At 45.8% G+C, this 19,862-nt stretch overlaps 1 protein-coding gene across 1 annotated transcript in view; it reads left to right on the top strand.

Moving 5' to 3' along the window:
- The window catches only part of UBAC1 (UBA domain containing 1), a 110,383-nt gene that overhangs the window by 5,623 nt on the left and 84,898 nt on the right, over positions 1-19,862 (top strand). Inside the window, exon 2 of the mRNA XM_060251315.1 lies at positions 9,834-9,954. Within this exon, the coding sequence (XP_060107298.1) occupies positions 9,834-9,954 (121 nt within the window). The remainder of the gene's footprint in view (positions 1-9,833; positions 9,955-19,862) is intronic.

Here is a 19,862-nt window from a genome sequence, read left to right as displayed (position 1 = left end):
AAGCCCCCAGGAAGCCCGACGACAGCAGCGCTGGTAGGAGGGCCCTGGGGCGCCGCGGGCCAAGCTGCTGATCACTGGGTTGCTGCGGGGCTGGGAGAGGGCAGGCCGGGGTGGCCCGGACACCTTGGCAGAAGTCATTTGCCATAGAAGAGATATTGAGAGAATAACTATCAATGGCTGCACTTTCAAAATTTCAAGCCTATTCACAGCTAATATGGCTGTATACCTTACAAATTCTTTTAGCTCTTTGTAAAACCTGAATAAGGTATTATAGGATTTTGACTGTATTTCTCAATTACGAATATGGCTAAATCTGAGATTTTTTCCAATTTGTCTGCCTCCTCCCACAGTAACTTCCTTAAAATCCATTTATTCATTTAAAGAGAGGAGAGGAGAGGAGAGACCCCCTCTTCTATTTCTTACATATGGGGGGAGGGAATCTAACAACACAGCCTGCATTCTTTAATAGGGGAAGGTGGCTAGCAAAATTTGTGGTAGGGTGTGTGCTTTTGTGACTCACTCCTCACTTCCTCAGACTTGTTTATTTATTGTTTGCATCCTCCTGGACTGAATTGAGACCCAGATTTCTGTGTCATTACCAATGCTGGGATCCCCAGCCCTGCTAGGCCGGCCCTAGGCTATCTGGCACCCTAGGCAAAGATAACTTCTGCCCCCCGCACCCATAGCCAACTGATAACACCCAATATTTTGGGCACTCTATTTGTTGTGTTTTATTTCTCCAGGCTTTTTCTTTGTGTGTATGACTGGGTCTTTGGTGAAACAATTGGGTTTATTTCCCCTGAACTAATTTATATACTCTTTTTATTAGGTCATTTTTATTTATATATACTGCCAATCTGCTGATTGTTTTTTACTGCAGCAGTGCCATCTATTGCTGCTGCTTGCTTCATTGGCTTTTTAAAAAAAACTTTCCAATACTTTATTATAACAAAAATAAGCTTAATTTACAAATAAAAATAATAATACTAAACATTCAACACTATTCTACTCCAGTTCTTACAAATAAATCTTGTAATTGGCTTACTATAATATTACATCATAACTATATAACAAAAACTAATAATTCTGCAGATAATACTTCATTATCAGAGGCTTTGGAATTCACATAAGCAAGGTAAGGAAACCATCTTTCCACTATGTTATTTTTATAATTTGGCGATTCCATCAGCAGCAGTTGAGTAGATAATTTATCCTGTACCATAATATCCCTTCCTTTCATGAAGCATTCTTTCAAAGAGGAGATCAGGACTTTTTTTCCGGTTCTGAGCCAACAGGTTTTTACCCGCCAATATCAGCAGTGATATGAGTTCAATTCGTAGTGTAGTCAAAAAATTTTCTGGCCATAAATTTAATAATATCACTTCAGGCTTTAGCGGAACCAGTACTCCTACTATATCTGATATTTTTGCCACTAACTGAGACCAAAAGTTTTGTATGAAAGGACAAGACTACCAGCTATGGATAAAACTTCCTTCTAGACCGCACCTTTTCCAGCATTTTGCATTTGAGTTCAGTTTGCTTCTAAATAACTTAACTGGGGTCAAATACCATCTTGACAGGATTTTAAATTGTTGAGTTTTAACATTAATTGCCCTGTTCTTCATGGTAGGGGAACTCCATATCTGATCCTATTGTTCCTCTGTAATTTGGATACCACAATCCCTTTGCCAAGCGTTTTGTTGGGAAGTGGCTTGTTCCCAAATTTTTCCCATCAGAATTTTATATATAATTGATATGAGGCCTTTTGTATTTGAGTACCCTACTTTAAGGACTTTTTCAAAAGCATTTGATTGTTTAGTTTTACATATTAGTGGTATTATTTGATTAAAAGCTTTATGAATTTGAAAATATTGAAGCCAAGGTATATCAAAATAATGTTTTTCCTCCAGTTGTTGTTTTGTACCTAGTTTTCCTTTTATAATTAAGTCATTTATTCTAAACAGGTTCTTCTCCCTCCAATTTTTATAAGCCATAGGATCTCTTCCCGATGTAACTCTGACTGCTTTTTTTCGTTTTCTTTCTTGCAGGCTGACATTAAAGAAATGAGACTTCATCTCAAAGTAGCCTTAAATGCCTCCCATATAATTTCTTGAGATACTCCACATTCTTTGTTAAATAAAATATATTTTTAATATTTTTTTCAATTGTTGTGCATATTGATTCTTTACTTAATGACAACATTAAGAGTCCAAGAGGGGTTTTCTCCCTTTTCAGTGGACAAAATAAAAGAACTGGTAATTTAGGAGTGGTCTGATGTGGTTCTGGATCCAATATCAACCAATTCGATATCAGTAACAGATGAAGTTGAGACTAATAAGAAGTCAATTCTAGTATAAGTATTGTGCACATGTGAATAAAAGCAGTACTCACGGACCCCCAGATTTTGTACCCTCCAAACGTCAGCAAGATTAAAAGTAGTTAGAAGCTTTCCAAGTTCTGATTCTCTGGAATGAGCATTTTCTTTACTTGCACTGGAAGATGTATCAAGAATGAGGTTAGCAACATAACCACATCCTACTATAAGCTCCCCCTTTTGAAATGATTGAAGATCTGATAAAGTTTCATTTATAAACTGAATCTGGCCTTCGTTTGGGGCATAGATTGAAGCTACAGTTATGGGATGGCCCTTCAACATCCCAGTAACAAAAACAAATCTTCCATTTGGGTCAATTTTGGTGTTTAAACATTTAAAAGCTGTTGTTTCTGAAAACATAATAGCCACCTCTCTAACTTTGGAAGATCCTGCTGCATAAAAGGACTACTATAGCCAGTTTGAATAATTGTGTTTTAACCTTTTTGACATGCGTTTCTTGTAAACATGATATTTGGTCTCTCCTTTTTTATTAGGTCAAAAGTTCTTTTTTGTTTGATTAGGTTTTTAAAGCCTCTGCAATTCCAAGAAAAATTTTTATAATTAACTGGCATAACTTCCTTCCTTGGAAGTGAAGGATAACAACAAACACAGACTATTCCAAACTATAACAATTTCCACCAAAACACCCCTTTCTCTAACTAGAGGGGAAGTTTCCACACTCTTCACTTATGAAGAATCTATAGAGACAGAAACCACCAAATGGCCCTAGCCGGAAACTATAGCAAATACAGGAGGCATTCAAGTTAATAATAATAATAATAATTTTTTATTTCTATCCCGCCCTCCCCGCCGGAGCAGGCCCAGGGTGGCTCACAACAGAAAACACACATTACATCAATTATACTTATAAAACATGGTCAAAACAATTACAAATTATTAAAATTAACTTAACAATATGGCGTTATAAACAGGTTTCAGTAAACAGAATAAAACAAGCTTTGTGAAATCCTTCTCCCCTCCATACTTTCATGTAAAATCGGGGTACTCTCTGGAAGATAATGCTTATTTCCCTTACTGAAACCCTTTGTTTTGTATATAACAAGGCATCTGAAAGAGGCATTGGTCCGCCCTCTCCTGAAAAAAGCTTCATCAGACCCGGCCGAATTGGCACACTATCGACCAGTCTCAAATTTGCCCTTTTTGGGCAAAATTATTGAGAGGGCTGTGGCGTTGCAGTTACAGGACTTTTTGGAGGACGCTTCCACCTTAGACCCATGCCAGTCCGGCTTTCGCCCGGGCCATGGGACGGAGACAGTCTTGGTCGCCCTCATGGATGACCTCCGACGATAACTGGATCGAGGCGGCTCGGCAGTATTGCTGCTGCTGAACCTATCGGCTGCGTTCGATATGGTCGACCATCGGCTGCTGACCCGCCGCCTTGCCGACGCAGGAATTCGGGGGCTAGCCTTACAGTGGCTCTCCTCCTTTCTTGAAGGTTGGGGACAAAGGGTGGCAATTGGGGGGGGAGCTGTCTCAGAGACACCCACTTCACTGTGGGGTACCTCAGGGGGCAGTCCTCTCCCCTATGTTGTTTAACATCTTCATTCGCCCCCTTGCCCAGATTGCACGGAGGTATGGGCTGGGTTGTCATCAGTATGCAGATGACACCCAGCTCTATCTACTGATGGACGGCCGGGCTGGTGATGTCCCTATAAACCTGGACTGGGCGTTGCAAGCCGTGGCTGACTGGCTCAGGCTGAGCGGGCTGAGGTTGAATCCAGCGAAGACTGAGGTCCTTTGTGTGGGCCGCGGCGGACCGGGAGGGGAGATTACCCTACCGGCTTTTGACGGTGCGTCACTGATACCAGTGCGCGAAGTCAAGAGCCTGGGAGTGCTACTGGAATCCTCCTTATCGATGGAGGCCCAGATAGCTGCCACTGCTAGATCCGCCTTCTTTCATCTCAAGAGGGCGAGGCAGTTGGCTCCTTTCTTGGAGCGCAGCGACCTAGCAACTGTGATCCACGCAACGGTCACCTCGAGACTAGACTACTGCAATGCCCTCTACATGGGGCTGCCCTTATACCGAGCACGGAAACTTCAGGTAGTCCAGAACGCGGCGGCCAGGCTGCTATTGGGACTACCACGGTGGGAACATGTGTGGCCTGGGCTGCGGGATCTGCATTGGCTGCCGGTTGTGTACCGTGTTCGCTATAAAGTGCTGGTCATTACCTTTAAAGCCCTATATGGCCGAGGACCTGCCTACCTAAGGGACCACCTCTCCCCATATGTTCCCCAGAGAGCACTGAGATCCAGCTCTCAAAATCTTCTAACAATCCCTGGGCCAAGAGAGGCTAGATTGAAGACAACCAGGGAGCAAGCCTTCTCAGCAATGGCCCCTCGATGGTGGAATCGTCTTCCAGAGATGGTACGAGCCCTGCGGGACCTGAATCAATTCCGCAGGGCTTGCAAAACATTTCTTTTCCAGCTTGCTTTTGAAACAGAACCTGGCTAAACTGATGTGTAGCCACCCAGCCATCTTGTGGATATTATGACTCATAGTAATTTAGCACCTATTTTATCTATTTTAACTAATTTATTATGTAATTGATTATATTTAAAATTGCTGTTTGTACTGTATTGTTTTATTGAATCATGGAATTCCATGCCTGTGAGCCGCCCTGAGCCCGCCTTTGGCGGGGGAGGGCGGGATATAAGGATAAATTTATTATTATTATTATAAAAATTACTAATGCGTACACAATGTTAAAACAGTATGGCTTAATATCTAATTTTCCAGTATTATTCAACCAACCGTAGAGCATGTAATCATTTGATTCCCATTCCATTCAGTCCCCAAAACCAGTACATTAAGAATTCATTTTACAAACTGTCTTATCCAACTTACTTATTTTACAAATGATCTGAAAATGTTTCTTAATAGATTTTAAAAAAGATTTCATTAAAACTATATTTTTCAAAAACCAATAAAAAACACTGACAAATTGATTTATGATTTATCATTCACACCTAACCCCCCCTCTTCTATACTTCCTGTCACTCCGTAGCTGAAACACTCTCACTTTCAAAGATTTTCAATTAATTCTCCCCCTTGTCATTCACCCCCCCCCCGTATATTTACCTAATCAATAGAGTTAATGTATGCCTGACCCCTTCTTTCTCCTATCCAAAATCATGAACATCCATTCACTCACATATCCCCTTTCATTCTGTCATTCAAAATCCCTTCATTATCCTCTTTTTTAAACCTATAAAACTTTCATAATACTATTAATAAAATCTAAGGTTTTAAAAATAAGGCATATATGAGTTCACTCAGACAAGGCATTCATAAAGTAGATGTCTAGCACCATCTGGTGGGCAAAAACAATAGTACAGTTTGGCAAGCTCCAGATGATAAACTTCTTTTACGCAGAGTCAATGTTGGTGTGTAGTTCTTTATCCTCATCTTCCATTAGTTTGATGTTCAAGTTGGAGAGAACTTCTTTTCCAGTGTCTATTGAGTTTATAGTGTGTGTCGTTCCGTTTCTGTGAATGATGTCTGAGACAGTATTCCATCTGAATTTTATGTTTGTGTTGAATAACTTTGATGCAAAGAATTTCAGCTTCCTGCGTTTATCCAAGACTTCTTGTGAAAGATCTGAGAACAATCACTCTCTGGTTGTTGTGGGTTAGCAATCCACATGCTCTGACCTTCAGCTTTTGGATAATTGAATTGGACTAAAATGTCTCGGGGTCTATTCCTTCGCGCCAGAGCCAGCGGCCCCAGTCTTTGTGCTTTTGCTATTACCAGTGGGGTGTCGTCATTCATATTGAGAGCGCAGGCAAGCCGGTTTGAAATATAAGTAGCTAGCTCTGATCGTCCCTCCACGCCCTCCTCAGTGCCTCGAAATCTCAGGCTCTGATTCCTCCAGCGCTGTTCCAAAATAATTAATCTCTCTTCCAACCTTTACTCTTTAGTATTAATAGCTGTTATTTCAGATTTTAAAGCTTGGGAGGCTTCTGCTGCCTGTTCTGCCATTTTTGCTGTTAAGTCTAGCTCTGTTGTCAAGTCATTAAGCTTTTTGTTTATCGGCTCTATACAGTTAGCTATAGCTTCTTTGAAATCTGCATTTAAATCTTGCCTTAACAATAGAAGGTCTCTTTTAGTGATTGGCGCTGCATCTGTATCCGAATCGTCCTCCTGTAGCGCCTGGTTGCTGGGTGTCTTTCCCACAGCCATTTGATTGCTCCCTCCTTGCCTCGTCCTCACCCCCCTTGTAGTTATTTCTTTTCTGAAATAGTCCTTAACTGAAGCCAAATCCTTTCATTTTGTAATCTTTTTATTTCTTGAAGGGTTTCCCATTAATAATTTTGCATTTCCTCCGATGATTTAGAGGTAGATTTCAGATTGGGGAAGCAGGAGAGGAGAGCTCTGCGATTAAGCGTCTGCCATTAGCCCTTGACGCCCTCCCCCCCCCCCCCCCGCTTCATTGGCTTTTAAGAGAACTTGATTCTATGCATGGATTTGTTTCTTAATCTTTGTACAACACCTGGAGATAGGTTTGCCAACTCCAGGTTGGGAAATTCCTGGAGATTTGGAGGTGGCACAGGAAGTAGCCTAGTGGGGCATAATGCCATAAAGCCCACCTTCCAAAGCAGCCATATTCACTAAGGGAACTGATTTTTGTAGCCTGGAGATCAGTTGTCATTTTAGGAAATGGGCAGCCCCGCTTGAAGTGCTGGATAGCTGTGAGTTGGAAATGCAGCTTATTAAATCAATAAAATGCCTCTCTGCACAAACTGGTTTAATTGACTGAGAGGCGGGTTCAGTGCTGCAAACAGTGATGCCCCAGATCACCTTCAGCATTCTGAAAAGCTCTTCCCCCGGCTGTTTTGCAAGGTTTTCTGGCATTTTGTCTGGGTGCTTATTAGAGGTATTAAGTGGCTTTGGTTTTTGAATTTTATTTTGGGACTAATGCAGCTACCTGCTGTTGGTTTCCAGTGTGTGTTAGAAGCTGTACTGAGCAGAACACACATTCAGCCTCAGGTTCTCCCTTTCACACTCACACAGCGTTTTTCAGGGCCAGCTTTTAGATACGGGTGGTAGATTCCCAATTATACTCAGAAATACGGTACAGCCCCAAAAGCATCAGGAGTGAGGATTGGCTGTGGAAGATATTTCACTGTGTCTTTGCTGTGGTGATTGGTTAAGATGCTCACAAGCTCTGCTGCCTCTTTTACAGCTGTTTTTGTATTTTTCCTTTAAGCAAAGACACTTGGTTAGGATTCAGGCTCTCCATTCACTAGGATGAACTCTGCTCCCGCCACAGGCTCCTGGGAAGGGTTTCCCTCGGCTTGGGAACTGCTGGAGCCAGCGAGTTTGGGAAATGTGGCCTACCCAAGGGGAGCGGCCCTGGCTGTCCTCAGCCAGCAGAGTTTCCTGCCCCCTCCCCCAGTTTCATTTGTGTAGTTGGTTCTTCCCAAAACATCTCGTTCTGTACCTGCAGAGGGAAAGTTCTGCCCTGAAAACTCTGCAGAGCAGAAGCCTAGAGAAGGGTTTTCATCGTGAAACCAGAACCAAATCTCCACAGCGATGTAATCTAAAGCATGCTTTCCGGAGAGGAAGCCTCATAGAATAAACCTCAGCATGAGTTGAGACTTGGGTTACTCGTGAGTAAAGTCTTTATTCCATGAAGCTTACTCCCAGAAAAGCGTTTCATGCGATGCATGCAAGCCTGGGACTGTTGCCTCCTGTCTCCTACCCAGACAATCGGTGAAAGCACGTCATCTCTTTACTCCTCCACCCCCCCCCCCGCCCCACTGGACTTCAGTTGTCTTCCGTTTCTCCGGGGGACTCACAGAAGCCGCTCGCTGCGTTCTTTTCAGAATGATTCCTGCTGGCTGTGCCTGCTTCAGCATGGCCGCCCCTTGCCGGCGCCCTCTCTGGCAGCAAAGGGGAAAGCAGGCAGATGCCCATGAGACTGCATTCACAGTAATCTGGGTGGTGGGCAGTTTGGCGCCCGTGGGAGGCCAGCGCCCTAGGCAGTTGCCTGATTTGCCTAGTGGCTGGGCCGGCCCTGCCTGCTGGCTTTCACACCTAATCCAGTCATGCAATTCAGCATTTGAAATTATCTTTATAAAGTTTACATGTTCTTGATTTCATGCGACTTATTTTGTACTTAACGATACTGTTTAATTTGATGTGGTTCGTTTAATGTAGTTTTAATGTTGTAAGCTGCCCTGAGCCCACTTGCGAGATAGGGTGGGGTATAAATCGAAAAATTAAATTAATATCTCTGGTACCTTGTGTTACATTTTATGGTACGTAAGGCCCAGCCCAGCAAAGTGACATTTATGTCAGATCTTCTAGGGAGAGAAGAACATTCCCTGCCCAGTCAAACAGGGAGAGTTATCTCTAAGGAGTACAGAGATCTCTGGTCTGATGTGATTGGAAACTGCCTTTAGAGACCTTAAAAGTCAGTTAACAACTCAAGAAGAGTACTGGTGTTCCAAGAGGAGGGGTTTGGGTACTGGGAAAAGGGTACCAGCCTCCTGGCCAACAGATTATGCACACAAAGTACATTAGAGTGTTTGGAAAAACACTGGGACAGAAGCCTATCAATATAAAGGCTTAAAGTAATTGTGAATTATTTAAGAACCTCTCATTAGCCTGATATTTATGAACAAAAGTGCTTGTACTAGTTTTACCTCAGCAATTTCAACCCCTGATTTCCCCTGACCTTTCATTTTGATGTTAAATAAAACCTTTTTGTTATTTTTGAATTTCAGAAGCATTTCAAGTGCCATTTTCAAGGATTAAGTGAATGGGCAATCCTATACCTTCCCTCAGGTTCCATCCTGGGCTGAGCAAATAGCCAAAATGTATCTTACTGACAGAATGGGGCAGCTGAAGTTTCTTCAGGGGAGAAGAAAGCACTTTACCAGGTCTGCTCAGTCAGTGAAGGGACAGAGAAATGGAGGGGAAATCTAGCCTCGGAGGGGATCCATCGTAATGCCTTTCCACCTGACCTGGGAAATAGCCCTTGGGAAAGCTTTCCAGGTTTCTCAGGATTCAGCTCTCTCTGTTCTCTCACGTATCCCCAGTGATGTCCTGTTGTCTGTTGCTAGTTGCTCAAGCTAAGAAGGAGCTCCTGGAGAGGCAGTGTGGTGTAGTGGTTAAGAGTGCAGTCTCTACTCTGGGAGGTTTGATCCCTCACTACTCCTCCACATGCAGCCAGTTGGGAGGCCTTGGGTCAGTCACAGTTCTCTCAAGAGCTCTCTCAGCCCCACCCACCTCACAGGGTGTCTGTTGTGGGGAGGGGAAGGGAAAGGAGATTGGAAGCTGCTCTGAGACTCCAAAGGAAGGGCAGGGTATAACTCCAATCTCCTCCTCTCTAGAGCCTTGGCCAGATGCCAGCTCGTGGCCTGAAACCAGAAGATTCAGATGTTTCCCGTCTTCTGTTGTTTAGTAACGTCGGCTTTTTTTTTCTCCCCCTAGTGTGTGCCTGGGAGTTTGGAGGATCCCAAAAGTGTAACACATCATAAACTGATCCATGCTGCTTCAGAGAAGGTGCTGAGTGACGCAAAAACCATCTTGGAGGAAAACATTAAAGACAGAGGTATGGGAGTGTTTACAGTGAAACCACATCCAAGCTGCCAGTGATCAAAAAACTGTGAGAATGTCAGGCACCTGCCAGGCTATAACTGGTCGAGTCTTGCAATAAGTCCGGATGGCATTGCAATAAGTCTTGCAACCGGGTCCGGATGGCATACATCCGAGAGTTCTGAAAGAACTCAAAGTTGAACTTGTGGATCTTCTAACAAAAATCTGTAATCTTTCATTGAAATCTGCCTCTGTTCCTGAGGACTGGGAGGTAGCAAATGTCACCCCCATCTTTAAAAAGGGTTCCAGAGGAGATCCGGGAAATTACAGGCCAGTCAGTCTGACTTCAATACCGGGAAAGTTGGTAGAAACCATTATCAAGGACAGAATGAGTAGGCACATTGATGAACACGGGTTATTGAGGAAGACTCAGCATGGGTTCTGCAAGGGAAGATCTTGCCTCACTAACCTGTTACATTTCTTTGAGGGGGTGAACAAACATGTGGACAAAGGAGCCCCGATAGATGTTGTTTACCTTGACTTCCAGAAAGCTTTTGATAAAGTTCCTCATCAAAGGCTCCTTAGAAAGCTTGAGAGTTATGGAGTAAAAGGACAGGTCCTCTTGTGGATCAAAAACTGGCCGAGTAATAGGAAGCAGAGAGTGAGTATAAATGGGCAGTCTTCGCAGTGGAGGACGGTAAGCAGTGGGGTGCCGCAGGGCTCGGTACTGGGTCCCATGCTCTTTAACTTGTTCATAAATGATTTAGAGTTGGGAGTGAGCAGTGAAGTGGCCAAGTTTGCGGATGACACTAAATTGTTCAGGGTGGTGAGAACCAGAGAGGATTGTGAGGAACTCCAAAGGGATCTGTTGAGGCTGGGTGAGTGGGCGTCAACGTGGCAGATGCGGTTCAATGTGGCCAAGTGCAAAGTAATGCACATTGGGGCCACGAATCCCAGCTACAAATACAAGTTGATGGGGTGTGAACTGGCAGAGACTGACCAAGAGAGAGATCTTGGGGTCGTGGTAGATAACTCACTGAAAATGTCAAGACAGTGTGCGTTTGCAATAAAAAAGGCCAACGCCATGCTGGGAATTATTAGGAAGGGAACTGAAAACAAATCAGCCAGTATCATAATGCCCCTGTATAAATCGATGGTGCGGTCTCATTTGGAGTACTGTGTGCAGTTCTGTTAGCCGCACCTCAAAAAGAATATTATAGCATTGGAGAAAGTCCAGAAAAGGGCAACTAGGATCATTAAAGGGCTGGAGCACTTTCCCTATGAAGAAAGGTTGAAACGCTTGGGACTCTTTAGCTTGGAGAAACGTCGACTGCGGGGTGACATGATAGAGGTTTACAAGATAATGCATGGGATGGAGAAAGTAGAGAAAGAAGTGCTTTTCTCCCTTTCTCACAATACAAGAACTCGTGGGCATTCGATGAAATTGCTGAGCAGACAGGTTAAAACGGAAGTACTTCTTCACCCAAAGGGTGATTAACATGTGGAATTCACTGCCACAGGAGGTGGTGGTGGCCACAAGTATAGCCACCTTCAAGAGGGGTTTAGATAAAAATATGGAGCACAGGTCCATCAGTGGCTATTAGCCACAGTATGTGTGTATATATAAAAAAATTTGCCACTGTGTGACACAGAGTGTTGGACTGGATGGGCCGTTGGCCTGATCCAACATGGCTTCTCTTATGTTCTTACGTCCAAGCGATGGAGCTTCGTGGAATAATAATAATATAATAATAAATTTTATTTGTACCCCGCCCTCCCCTGCCGAAGCAGGCTCAGGGCGGCTAACAGTACGGTGACCAATGGTGCACCAACAATAAAACAGTTACATTAGAAACATTAAACATTAATTGACCTTAAAAACCTGATTAAAACAATTAACTAAAACATATTATAACGCTATCCTTGACGCTCTTCTAGTTGATGCTGATGGCGGATTTTCTTCGTTATCAGTATAATTCAGTTATTCATAAGCTAATTTAAAAAGGGTGGTCTTGCAGGCCCTGCGGAACTGATCAAGGTTCCGCAGGGCCCGCACCTCCTCTGGAAGTTGGTTCCAGAGATATGGGGCTACGGCCGAAAAGGCCCGAGAGCGAGTGTTCTGTAGTTTGATTTGTCTTGGCCCAGGGGTAGTCAGTCTGTTCTTTCCTACTGACCTCAGTGCTCTCTGGGGTTCATACGGGGAGAGACGGTCCTTCAGGTAGGCTGGTCCTTGGCCATATAGGGCTTTAAAGGTGATAACCAGCACTTTGTACTGGACCCGGTATACAATCGGTAACCAGTGCAGTTCGCGTAGCCCCGGCCGTACATGTTCCCATCTTGGGAGACCAAGCAACAGCCTGGCCGCCGCGTTCTGCACTAGCTGTAACTTCCGGGTCCGGCACAGAGGCAGCCCCATGTAGAGGGCGTTACAGTAGTCCAATCGTGAGGTGACCGTCGCATGGATCACCGTTGCTAGGTCCCGACGCTCCAGGAAAGGGGCCAACTGCTTTGCCCGCCTCAGATGGAAAAATGCTGACTTGGCAGTGGCTGTTATCTGGGCCTCCATTGATAATGAAGGCTCCAGTAAAACACCCAGACTCTTCACCTGCTGCGCCGCCTTTAGCTGCACACCATCGAAGGTCGGGAGGGATATTTCCCCCCCTGGAGCGCCGCGACCCACACAGAGAACCTCTGTCTTTGCCGGATTCAGCTTCAGCCCACTCAGTCTAAGCCACGTTGCGATAGCCTGTAACGCCCGATCCAGGCCTTCCGGGGGGGAGGCGGGCCGGCCGTCCATCAGCAGATAGAGCTGGGTGTCATCTGCATATTGGTGGCAGCCCAGCCCAAACCTCCTGGCAATCTGGGCAAGGGGGCGCATATAGATGTTAAATAACATCGGGGAGAGGACTGCTCCCTTAGGCACCCCACAATCTAGTGTGCGCCTCTGGGATCGTTCACCCCCGAACGCCACCCTTTGTCCCCGACCCGTGAGGAAAGAGGAGAGCCATTGTAAAGCAGACCCCTTAACCCCAATGTCGGCGAGGCGGTGGATCAGTAGCCGATGGTCGACCGTATCAAATGCAGCCGACAGATCTAATAACATCAGCACTGCTACACCGCCTCGATCCAGTTGCCGTTGGAGGTCATCTGCTAAGGCGACCAAGACCGTCTCCGTCCCGTGGCCCGGTCGGAAGCCAGACTGGCACGGGTCTAGGACAGAAGCCAAAAGACCCAAAAGACCTTGGTTGGGTTGGAGGCAGGCCTTGTGCCATCACCGGGCCCATCTTTGCAGGGCTGCAGGCTGGATAGCTCAGCCATTTCGAGGGCTGGACTCGAAGGCACCTCCCTCTTCCTCTCACCCCAGTGCTGCTCCTGGGGGAAAGGGGACCTATAACAGCAGTATGAAGGGTGATTCAGAGGTTTACAGTCAGAGGGTAGAATTGGCAAAAATTGTTCCCCTTCCTTTAGCACTAATTACAGTGATCCAAAGCAGTGTGTGTCAGGGTGCTTTCTCCCCAGTGCTGTGAAGATCTACTGTGGTGGTGTCAAACATGCAGCCCGGGGGCCGAATCAGACCCCCAGAGGGCTCCTATCAGGCCCTTGAGCAATTGACTGTCATCTGCTTCCTTCTGCATCACAGCTTGCTTTGCCAGGCTTGCTCAAGAGCCACAGAGCAAAGCCTTTATTTTCTCCATTGGCTGAGGCTCCTTCCTTGGGGAGGGAGAGCTTGCTTCAAACGAAGCTCTGACTCTTTCTTTCCTTCCCCAGGGGACCAGGAGGGGGAGGAGCCTCAGCCAATAGAAGGAAGAGAAATTAAACAATGGCAACACAATATAAGCAAAGATGCAAAAAACAAAACCTATTGTGTCAAGAAACAATTGACAACTTCCAAAAATTAATACATTGTATTATAGAAAATACCCAGACCAAATACCAATATCCAGACATTAAAGAACAAAGAACAATCCCATATAAACATTATCAAAGGATGACTCCGAAGCAATCGTCATACAGTCTGTAAGGAGTACTAAGACTCAAGTGTAACGTTCAAACGGAGTCCTTCCATGGCATCGGCTTCAAAGGAGAAATTCTTTCCTTCACGCAACCACCGGTTTGAATTGCGTTCCGCTGCCTTTTCAGCTTCTTCATAAGCCACCTCTAAAACCAAATGTGACAACACATATAATAACAAAATACCTAATATACAATAATTAAATACATAAATAAACATAGAACCTACTCCAACATACAACCTGAAAAGGTCCTCAGACCAATATCTCTCCCAGCGCATACAGGATAATCACATTAATGACAAGACTCTCCATCCTAAAAAGACAAGTCACAGCTGGTAACAATAAGAAACTCAAGGGGATCTCAATAAATTTCTGAAAGCCCCTACCCCAGAATTACACGAAACACGAGAGATCATTATATAAATTAAGGCCAAAGGGTTCTATTGTATTTAGGCAATGTATCCACCTAGCCTCTTTCTGTAACAAAATTTTTTGTATATCACCGCCTATACCGCCTTTGTATATCACTGCCTGTACAAAGGGTTGAACTTTGTAAGGGTACAGGCGGTGATATACAAAAAATTTTGTTACAGAAAGAGGCTAGGTGTACCCAAAGTTATTGTTCACACATTCTGCTACCCAGCCATGTCTCCCATCTAGTATGCATGCTTCTAATTTTTGTTTCCCAGATGTAGAACTCTACACTTACTATGAGGAAGGGTTGAAGGAGCTGGGCATGTTTAGCCAGGAGAGGAGGAGGCTGAGAGGTAATATTATGATCACCATCTTCAAGTAGTTGAAGGGCTGTCATATAGAGGATGGTGTGGAATTGTTTTCTGTGGCCCCAGAAGGTAGGACCAGAACCAGTGGGTTCAAATTAAATGAACGGGTAGAGGTTGTGGGACGTTGGGGAGAGGTTGGCGATCTGGCTGGTGTACCGACCGCCTAACGCACCGGCTAGCGCCTTACCATCCCTGATGGAGGCTGCGGCGGGCTGGGCATTGGAGTACCCAAGGCTATTGGTCTTGGGTGACTTCAATGTTCATGCCGACGACGCAGCCTCCAGTCAGGCGATGGACCTAGTGTCATCCATGGCGACACTGGGACTCTCCCAGGTTGTTACAACGCCCACTCATCAGGCAGGACACATGTTAGACCTGGTCTTCGTGGCGGGAGTTTTGGTGAACGATATTGGTACTAAAGCAGTGCCATGGTCGGATCACTATGCCCTCAAGGCTCATGTGGATGTGTCACCCCAAGCCTGTTTAGGCGGAGAGCGTATTTTAGCTCGCCCGCGGAGCCTGATGGACCCAGAACGGTTCCTAACGGCTCTGCGCAATCCCTGGCCCACTGGCGACTCCCTGGATGACCTGGTAGAGTCCTGGAACGATGGACTCTCCAGAGCCATCGAGGAGATCGCACCTAGGCACCCTCTGCGTCCCCGTTTGAAGCCGACGCCTTGGTTTAACCAGGGGCTGCGGCAACAAAAGCGTGGACTCAGACGACTAGAGAGGCAATGGCGGCGTACTCGAGACAAAGTGATCCAAACATCTTATAGAGAGAGTTTGAAATCCTATGAGATGGCAATCAAAGCCGCAAAGAAAGTATACTTTGCGGCTAAGATTGCGTCCGCAACTTCGCGCCCGGCACAATTGTTTGATATAATTCGGAGTCTTACAACGCTGCCACAAGGCAGACCAAATTCTATTGAATTGGAGATTGGCTGTTGGTTGCCCTGGTAGATGACCTTCAACGGCATCTGGATCGGGGCGGCTCAGCGGTGCTGATGTTGTTGGATCTATCAGCTGCGTTCGATACGGTCAACCATCGGTTACTTACCTGCCGCCTTGCCGACGCGAGGATTCAGGGGTTGGCCTTACAGTGGCTTTCCTCTTTCCTCGAAGGTCGGGGACAAAGGGTCGCGATTGGGGGTGAGCTATCTCGGAGGCGCATGCTTGATTGCGGAGTGCCTCAGGGGGCGGTTCTCTCCCCGATGTTATTTAACATCTATATGCATCCCCTTGCCCAGATCGCCCGAAGATATGGGCTGGGTTGCCATCAGTATGCTGACGACACCCAGCTCTATCTGCTTATGGACGACTGACCGGTCTGCGCCCCAGAAAATCTAGATCGGGCGTTACAGGCTGTGGCTGAGTGGCTCAGGCTGAGCGGGCTGAGGCTAAATCCGGCAAAGACAGAGGTCATTTGTCTGGGTCATCGGGGTCCAGGGAGGGAAATCCCCCTGCCAGCTTTCGACGGTGCACCGTTGATAGTGGTGAACAGGGTCAAAAGCCTGGGGGTACTGTTGGAGCCCTCCTTAAAGATGGAGGCTCAGATAGCAGCCACTGCCAAGTCCGCATTTTTTCATCTTAATCGGGCAAGGCAGCTGGCCCCCTTCCTGGAGCGCGACGATCTAGCAACAGTGATTCATGCTACGGTCACCTCGAGGTTGGACTACTGCAATGCCCTCTACATGGGGCTGCCCGTGTGCCGAACTCGGAAGCTGCAGCTAGTGCAGAATGCCGCGGCCCGGCTGCTATTGGGGCTCCCAAGATGGGAGCACATTCAGCCGGGGCTCCGGGTTCTGCACTGGCTGCCAATAACATACCGAGTCCGGTACAAGGTGCTGGTTATTACCTTTAAAGCCCTATATGGCCTAGGACCTGCCTACCTGAAGGACCGTCTCTCCCCACATGTTCCCCAGAGAGTACTGAGATCGGGAACCCAAAACCTTCTCGCTATCCCTGGGCCAAAGGAAGCCCACTTAAAATCTACCAGGGACAGGGCCTTCTCTGTTATGGCCCCTTCCTGGTGGAACCAGCTGCCAGAAGAGGTGAGGGCCCTGCGGGACCTTGCTCAGTTCCGCAGGGCCTGTAAGACAACCCTCTTCCGGCTGGCCTATAACTAACCGGCACAAGAAACTAAATGTGGTTCTGTTAGACTTCTGTTACTCCTAATGTTTTAATGTTTACTCCTAATGTTTTAATGTTTTAACTGTGTTAAATGCCTAACTTAAGTTTTATGTTGTGAGCCGCCCTGAGCCACTTGGTGGGAAGGGCGGGATATAAATCATAAAATAAATAAATAAATAAATAAAATCAAAAGAGTTTCCGGCTCAACATTAGGAAGAACTTCCTGACCATTAGAGCGATTCCTCAGTGGAACAGGCTTCCTCGGGAGGTGGTGGGCTCTCCTTCCTTGGAGGTTTTTAAACAGAGGCTCGATGGCCATCTGACAGCAATGAAGATCCTGTGAATTTAGGGGGAGGTGTTTGTGAGTTTCCTGCATTGTGCAGGGGGTTGGACTAGATGACCCTGGAGGTCCCTTCCAACTCCATGATTCTATGATTCATCTCATCTGCCCACTTTTCCAGTGTGTTCAAATCTCATTGAATTCTACCTCTATCTTCCAGAATGTTCATACTCTTCCCAATTTGATGCCATTTGCAAATTTAATTGTAATTTAATTTCATCCAGATCTTTAATCTTTAAAAGTACCGGGCCCAGAACTGAGCCCTTTGACATCCCACTGGACACCTCCCCCATTCAGATGAAATGCCAGTGAATCTATGGCAAATCACCCCATAAAAAGTCTGCCATGAAAACGGTGTGATGTGACATCACCCCAGAGTCAGAAATGACTGGTGCTTGCACAGGGGACTACCTTTTTTTTTTTTTACTGCAATATCTTTACTCTTTGCCCCTGGCAAGCAACGCTTCTCTTGGGCACATGGCAATCCATGTCCCTCAGTAGACAGTCGCTGATGACCAATGCTTTCCTTTCCTTCCAATGTCATTTCTTTGAATCACTCTGTCTTTCTGTTCCTTGTGGCTCTTCCTCTGCTGGTGTTTCCATCCCTGTCACCACCACAAGGCCTGGAATGAATTCCTGAGCTCCAATGGCACTGCAGGCCGCTATCTTACTCGATGCCTTCAGGTTGGTGCTGGAGCACTCTTTAACTCAGGGGTGTCAAACCCGTCTGTTACAAGGGCTGGATCTGACATAATTGGGACTTTGTTGGACTGGACCATGCGTGTCATAAAATGTAATGTCAGGTAGCAGCAATATAAACTATAAAGGACGTAGACAAACACAATTGAAGTTTTTTAAAATTTAAAATACAAACATACTTAAAACACTCTTGTGATATTTTGTTTATTTCTTTGATATCTGACAGCTCCCAAACCTTCCTCACCCCACCCCCTTAAAAGATGCCTGACTAAAATAAAAGGTGGGGAAATGGTGAAATTGGGCAATGCAGTTTTTAAAATAAAGCATCAAGAAAAAGGACATGGATCACAACAGAAAGTAAAAATACAAACTAAAAATATAAAATGCGCTGAGCCTAGGAAAACATGAAATGGCTGGGCACTGCAAGCTTCCACCCACCCCCCTTCCAGTCTACTCAAAGTGGTAGTGGCTCTCCAGGGTCTTGGGAGGTTTTTACAGGGTGGTTCAAGATAATTTTGGTTGTCTTCTTCAGCACTTGTTCTGCATTGGAGCCTCACATTAGGAGGGTGTGTGTGTTAAAACTAATATTTCTTGGAAAAACTGGAGATCCTTGAGTTTATAAAAAAGTAAAGGTCCCCTGTGCAAGCACCAGTCGTTTCCGACTCTGGGGTGATGTCACATCTTGATGTTTTCATGGCAGACTTTTTACAGGGTGGTTTGCCATTGCCTTCCCCAGTCATCTACATTTTCCCCCCAGCAAGCTGGGTACTCATTTTACCAACCTTGGAAGGATGGAAGGCCGAGTTAACCTTGAGCCGGCTACCTGAACCAGCTTCTGCCAGGATCGAACTCAGGTCATGAGCAGAGAGCTCAGACTGCAGTACTGCAGCTTTACCACTCTGCGCCATGGGACAGAGATTATTGATGATGATGATGATGATGATGATGATGATGATGATGATGATGATGATTCTATTGCCTTCTGAAACCTTTTAAAAGTAACCAGTTGTAGTGCCAGGGCTTTTGTTGCAGTCCATGCAGGAGCTTCTGTTTCCAATCACGAGGTGATCTCAGCCAGCTGAACAGCATCATACCTCGGCTGTTGGGGTGGGTGAAAGGAAGAGATGCTTCTTCCTTGTGGGGCTTGCTTGCTTGCTCATTGAACAGGCTGGCGGGCTGACTTAGGCAAGGGGTTGGAAGAGGGAAGTGACTATTTTGGAATCCTGGAAGACGCTGCCGGACAGTCCCAGAGGGGGGTTGCCCTGTGAAGCTCTGGACTTTTAACTGTCTACGGTTGGCTTGTGGCCGAGGTAATTAGCTAGCTGCAAAAGATTTTTTGTTTACTTCATACTAGGTGTTGTGTCATGCCTGAGCATCCAGAATAAATTCTGTTTGAGCTTCTGTTCTGGTGTTGGTGTCCATGGCTTGCAGAAGGGACCAGTTGCCTTTTGGCCTTATCAAAGAGTGCTGCTAAGGGAGTGTGTGAATATTTCAAGTATCTCCCTGTTAATTTAGGGATTATTGACCCTTCTAAAGCGAACAGGGTGGCGGGGTCGTGAAACTGGTGGCAGCTTCTGTGGGGGAAGGTAGCAGAGTTCTGCCTCCCTCTTTGGAATAAATTCTAAAGGGCCCCGTTAACCGGTTCCCAAGACTGGCCTCCTCGCAGGGAGGTGGGCTAGAGGGAAACCAGAGGCCACATCAGCACACACACACAATATACCATGCCCCAGGCTCATGGGTTTTTTACTGGGTGGTTTGAGATGGGAGGGGCTTGAAGGCCCATTAGAGATCAAGAGAGCTGAGCATGCTGACTGACTTGCATGGGATCCATTGAAATACATTGCAGCACAAAGAGAGTTGCAAAGAAAATGCGGAATGAATTAAGGTCTCTTGGCCCAGATAGTCTACTTGGGGAATGGAAAATCCATTCTGCTTTTTCTTTCCAACTTTTTTGTGCTGA

This window comes from Heteronotia binoei, chromosome 12 (assembly GCF_032191835.1).
Source record: "Heteronotia binoei isolate CCM8104 ecotype False Entrance Well chromosome 12, APGP_CSIRO_Hbin_v1, whole genome shotgun sequence".
Classification (NCBI taxonomy): domain Eukaryota; kingdom Metazoa; phylum Chordata; class Lepidosauria; order Squamata; family Gekkonidae; genus Heteronotia; species Heteronotia binoei.
The sequence above is the reverse complement of the archived record's forward strand: the minus strand, read 5'-3'. Positions and strand labels throughout refer to the sequence as shown.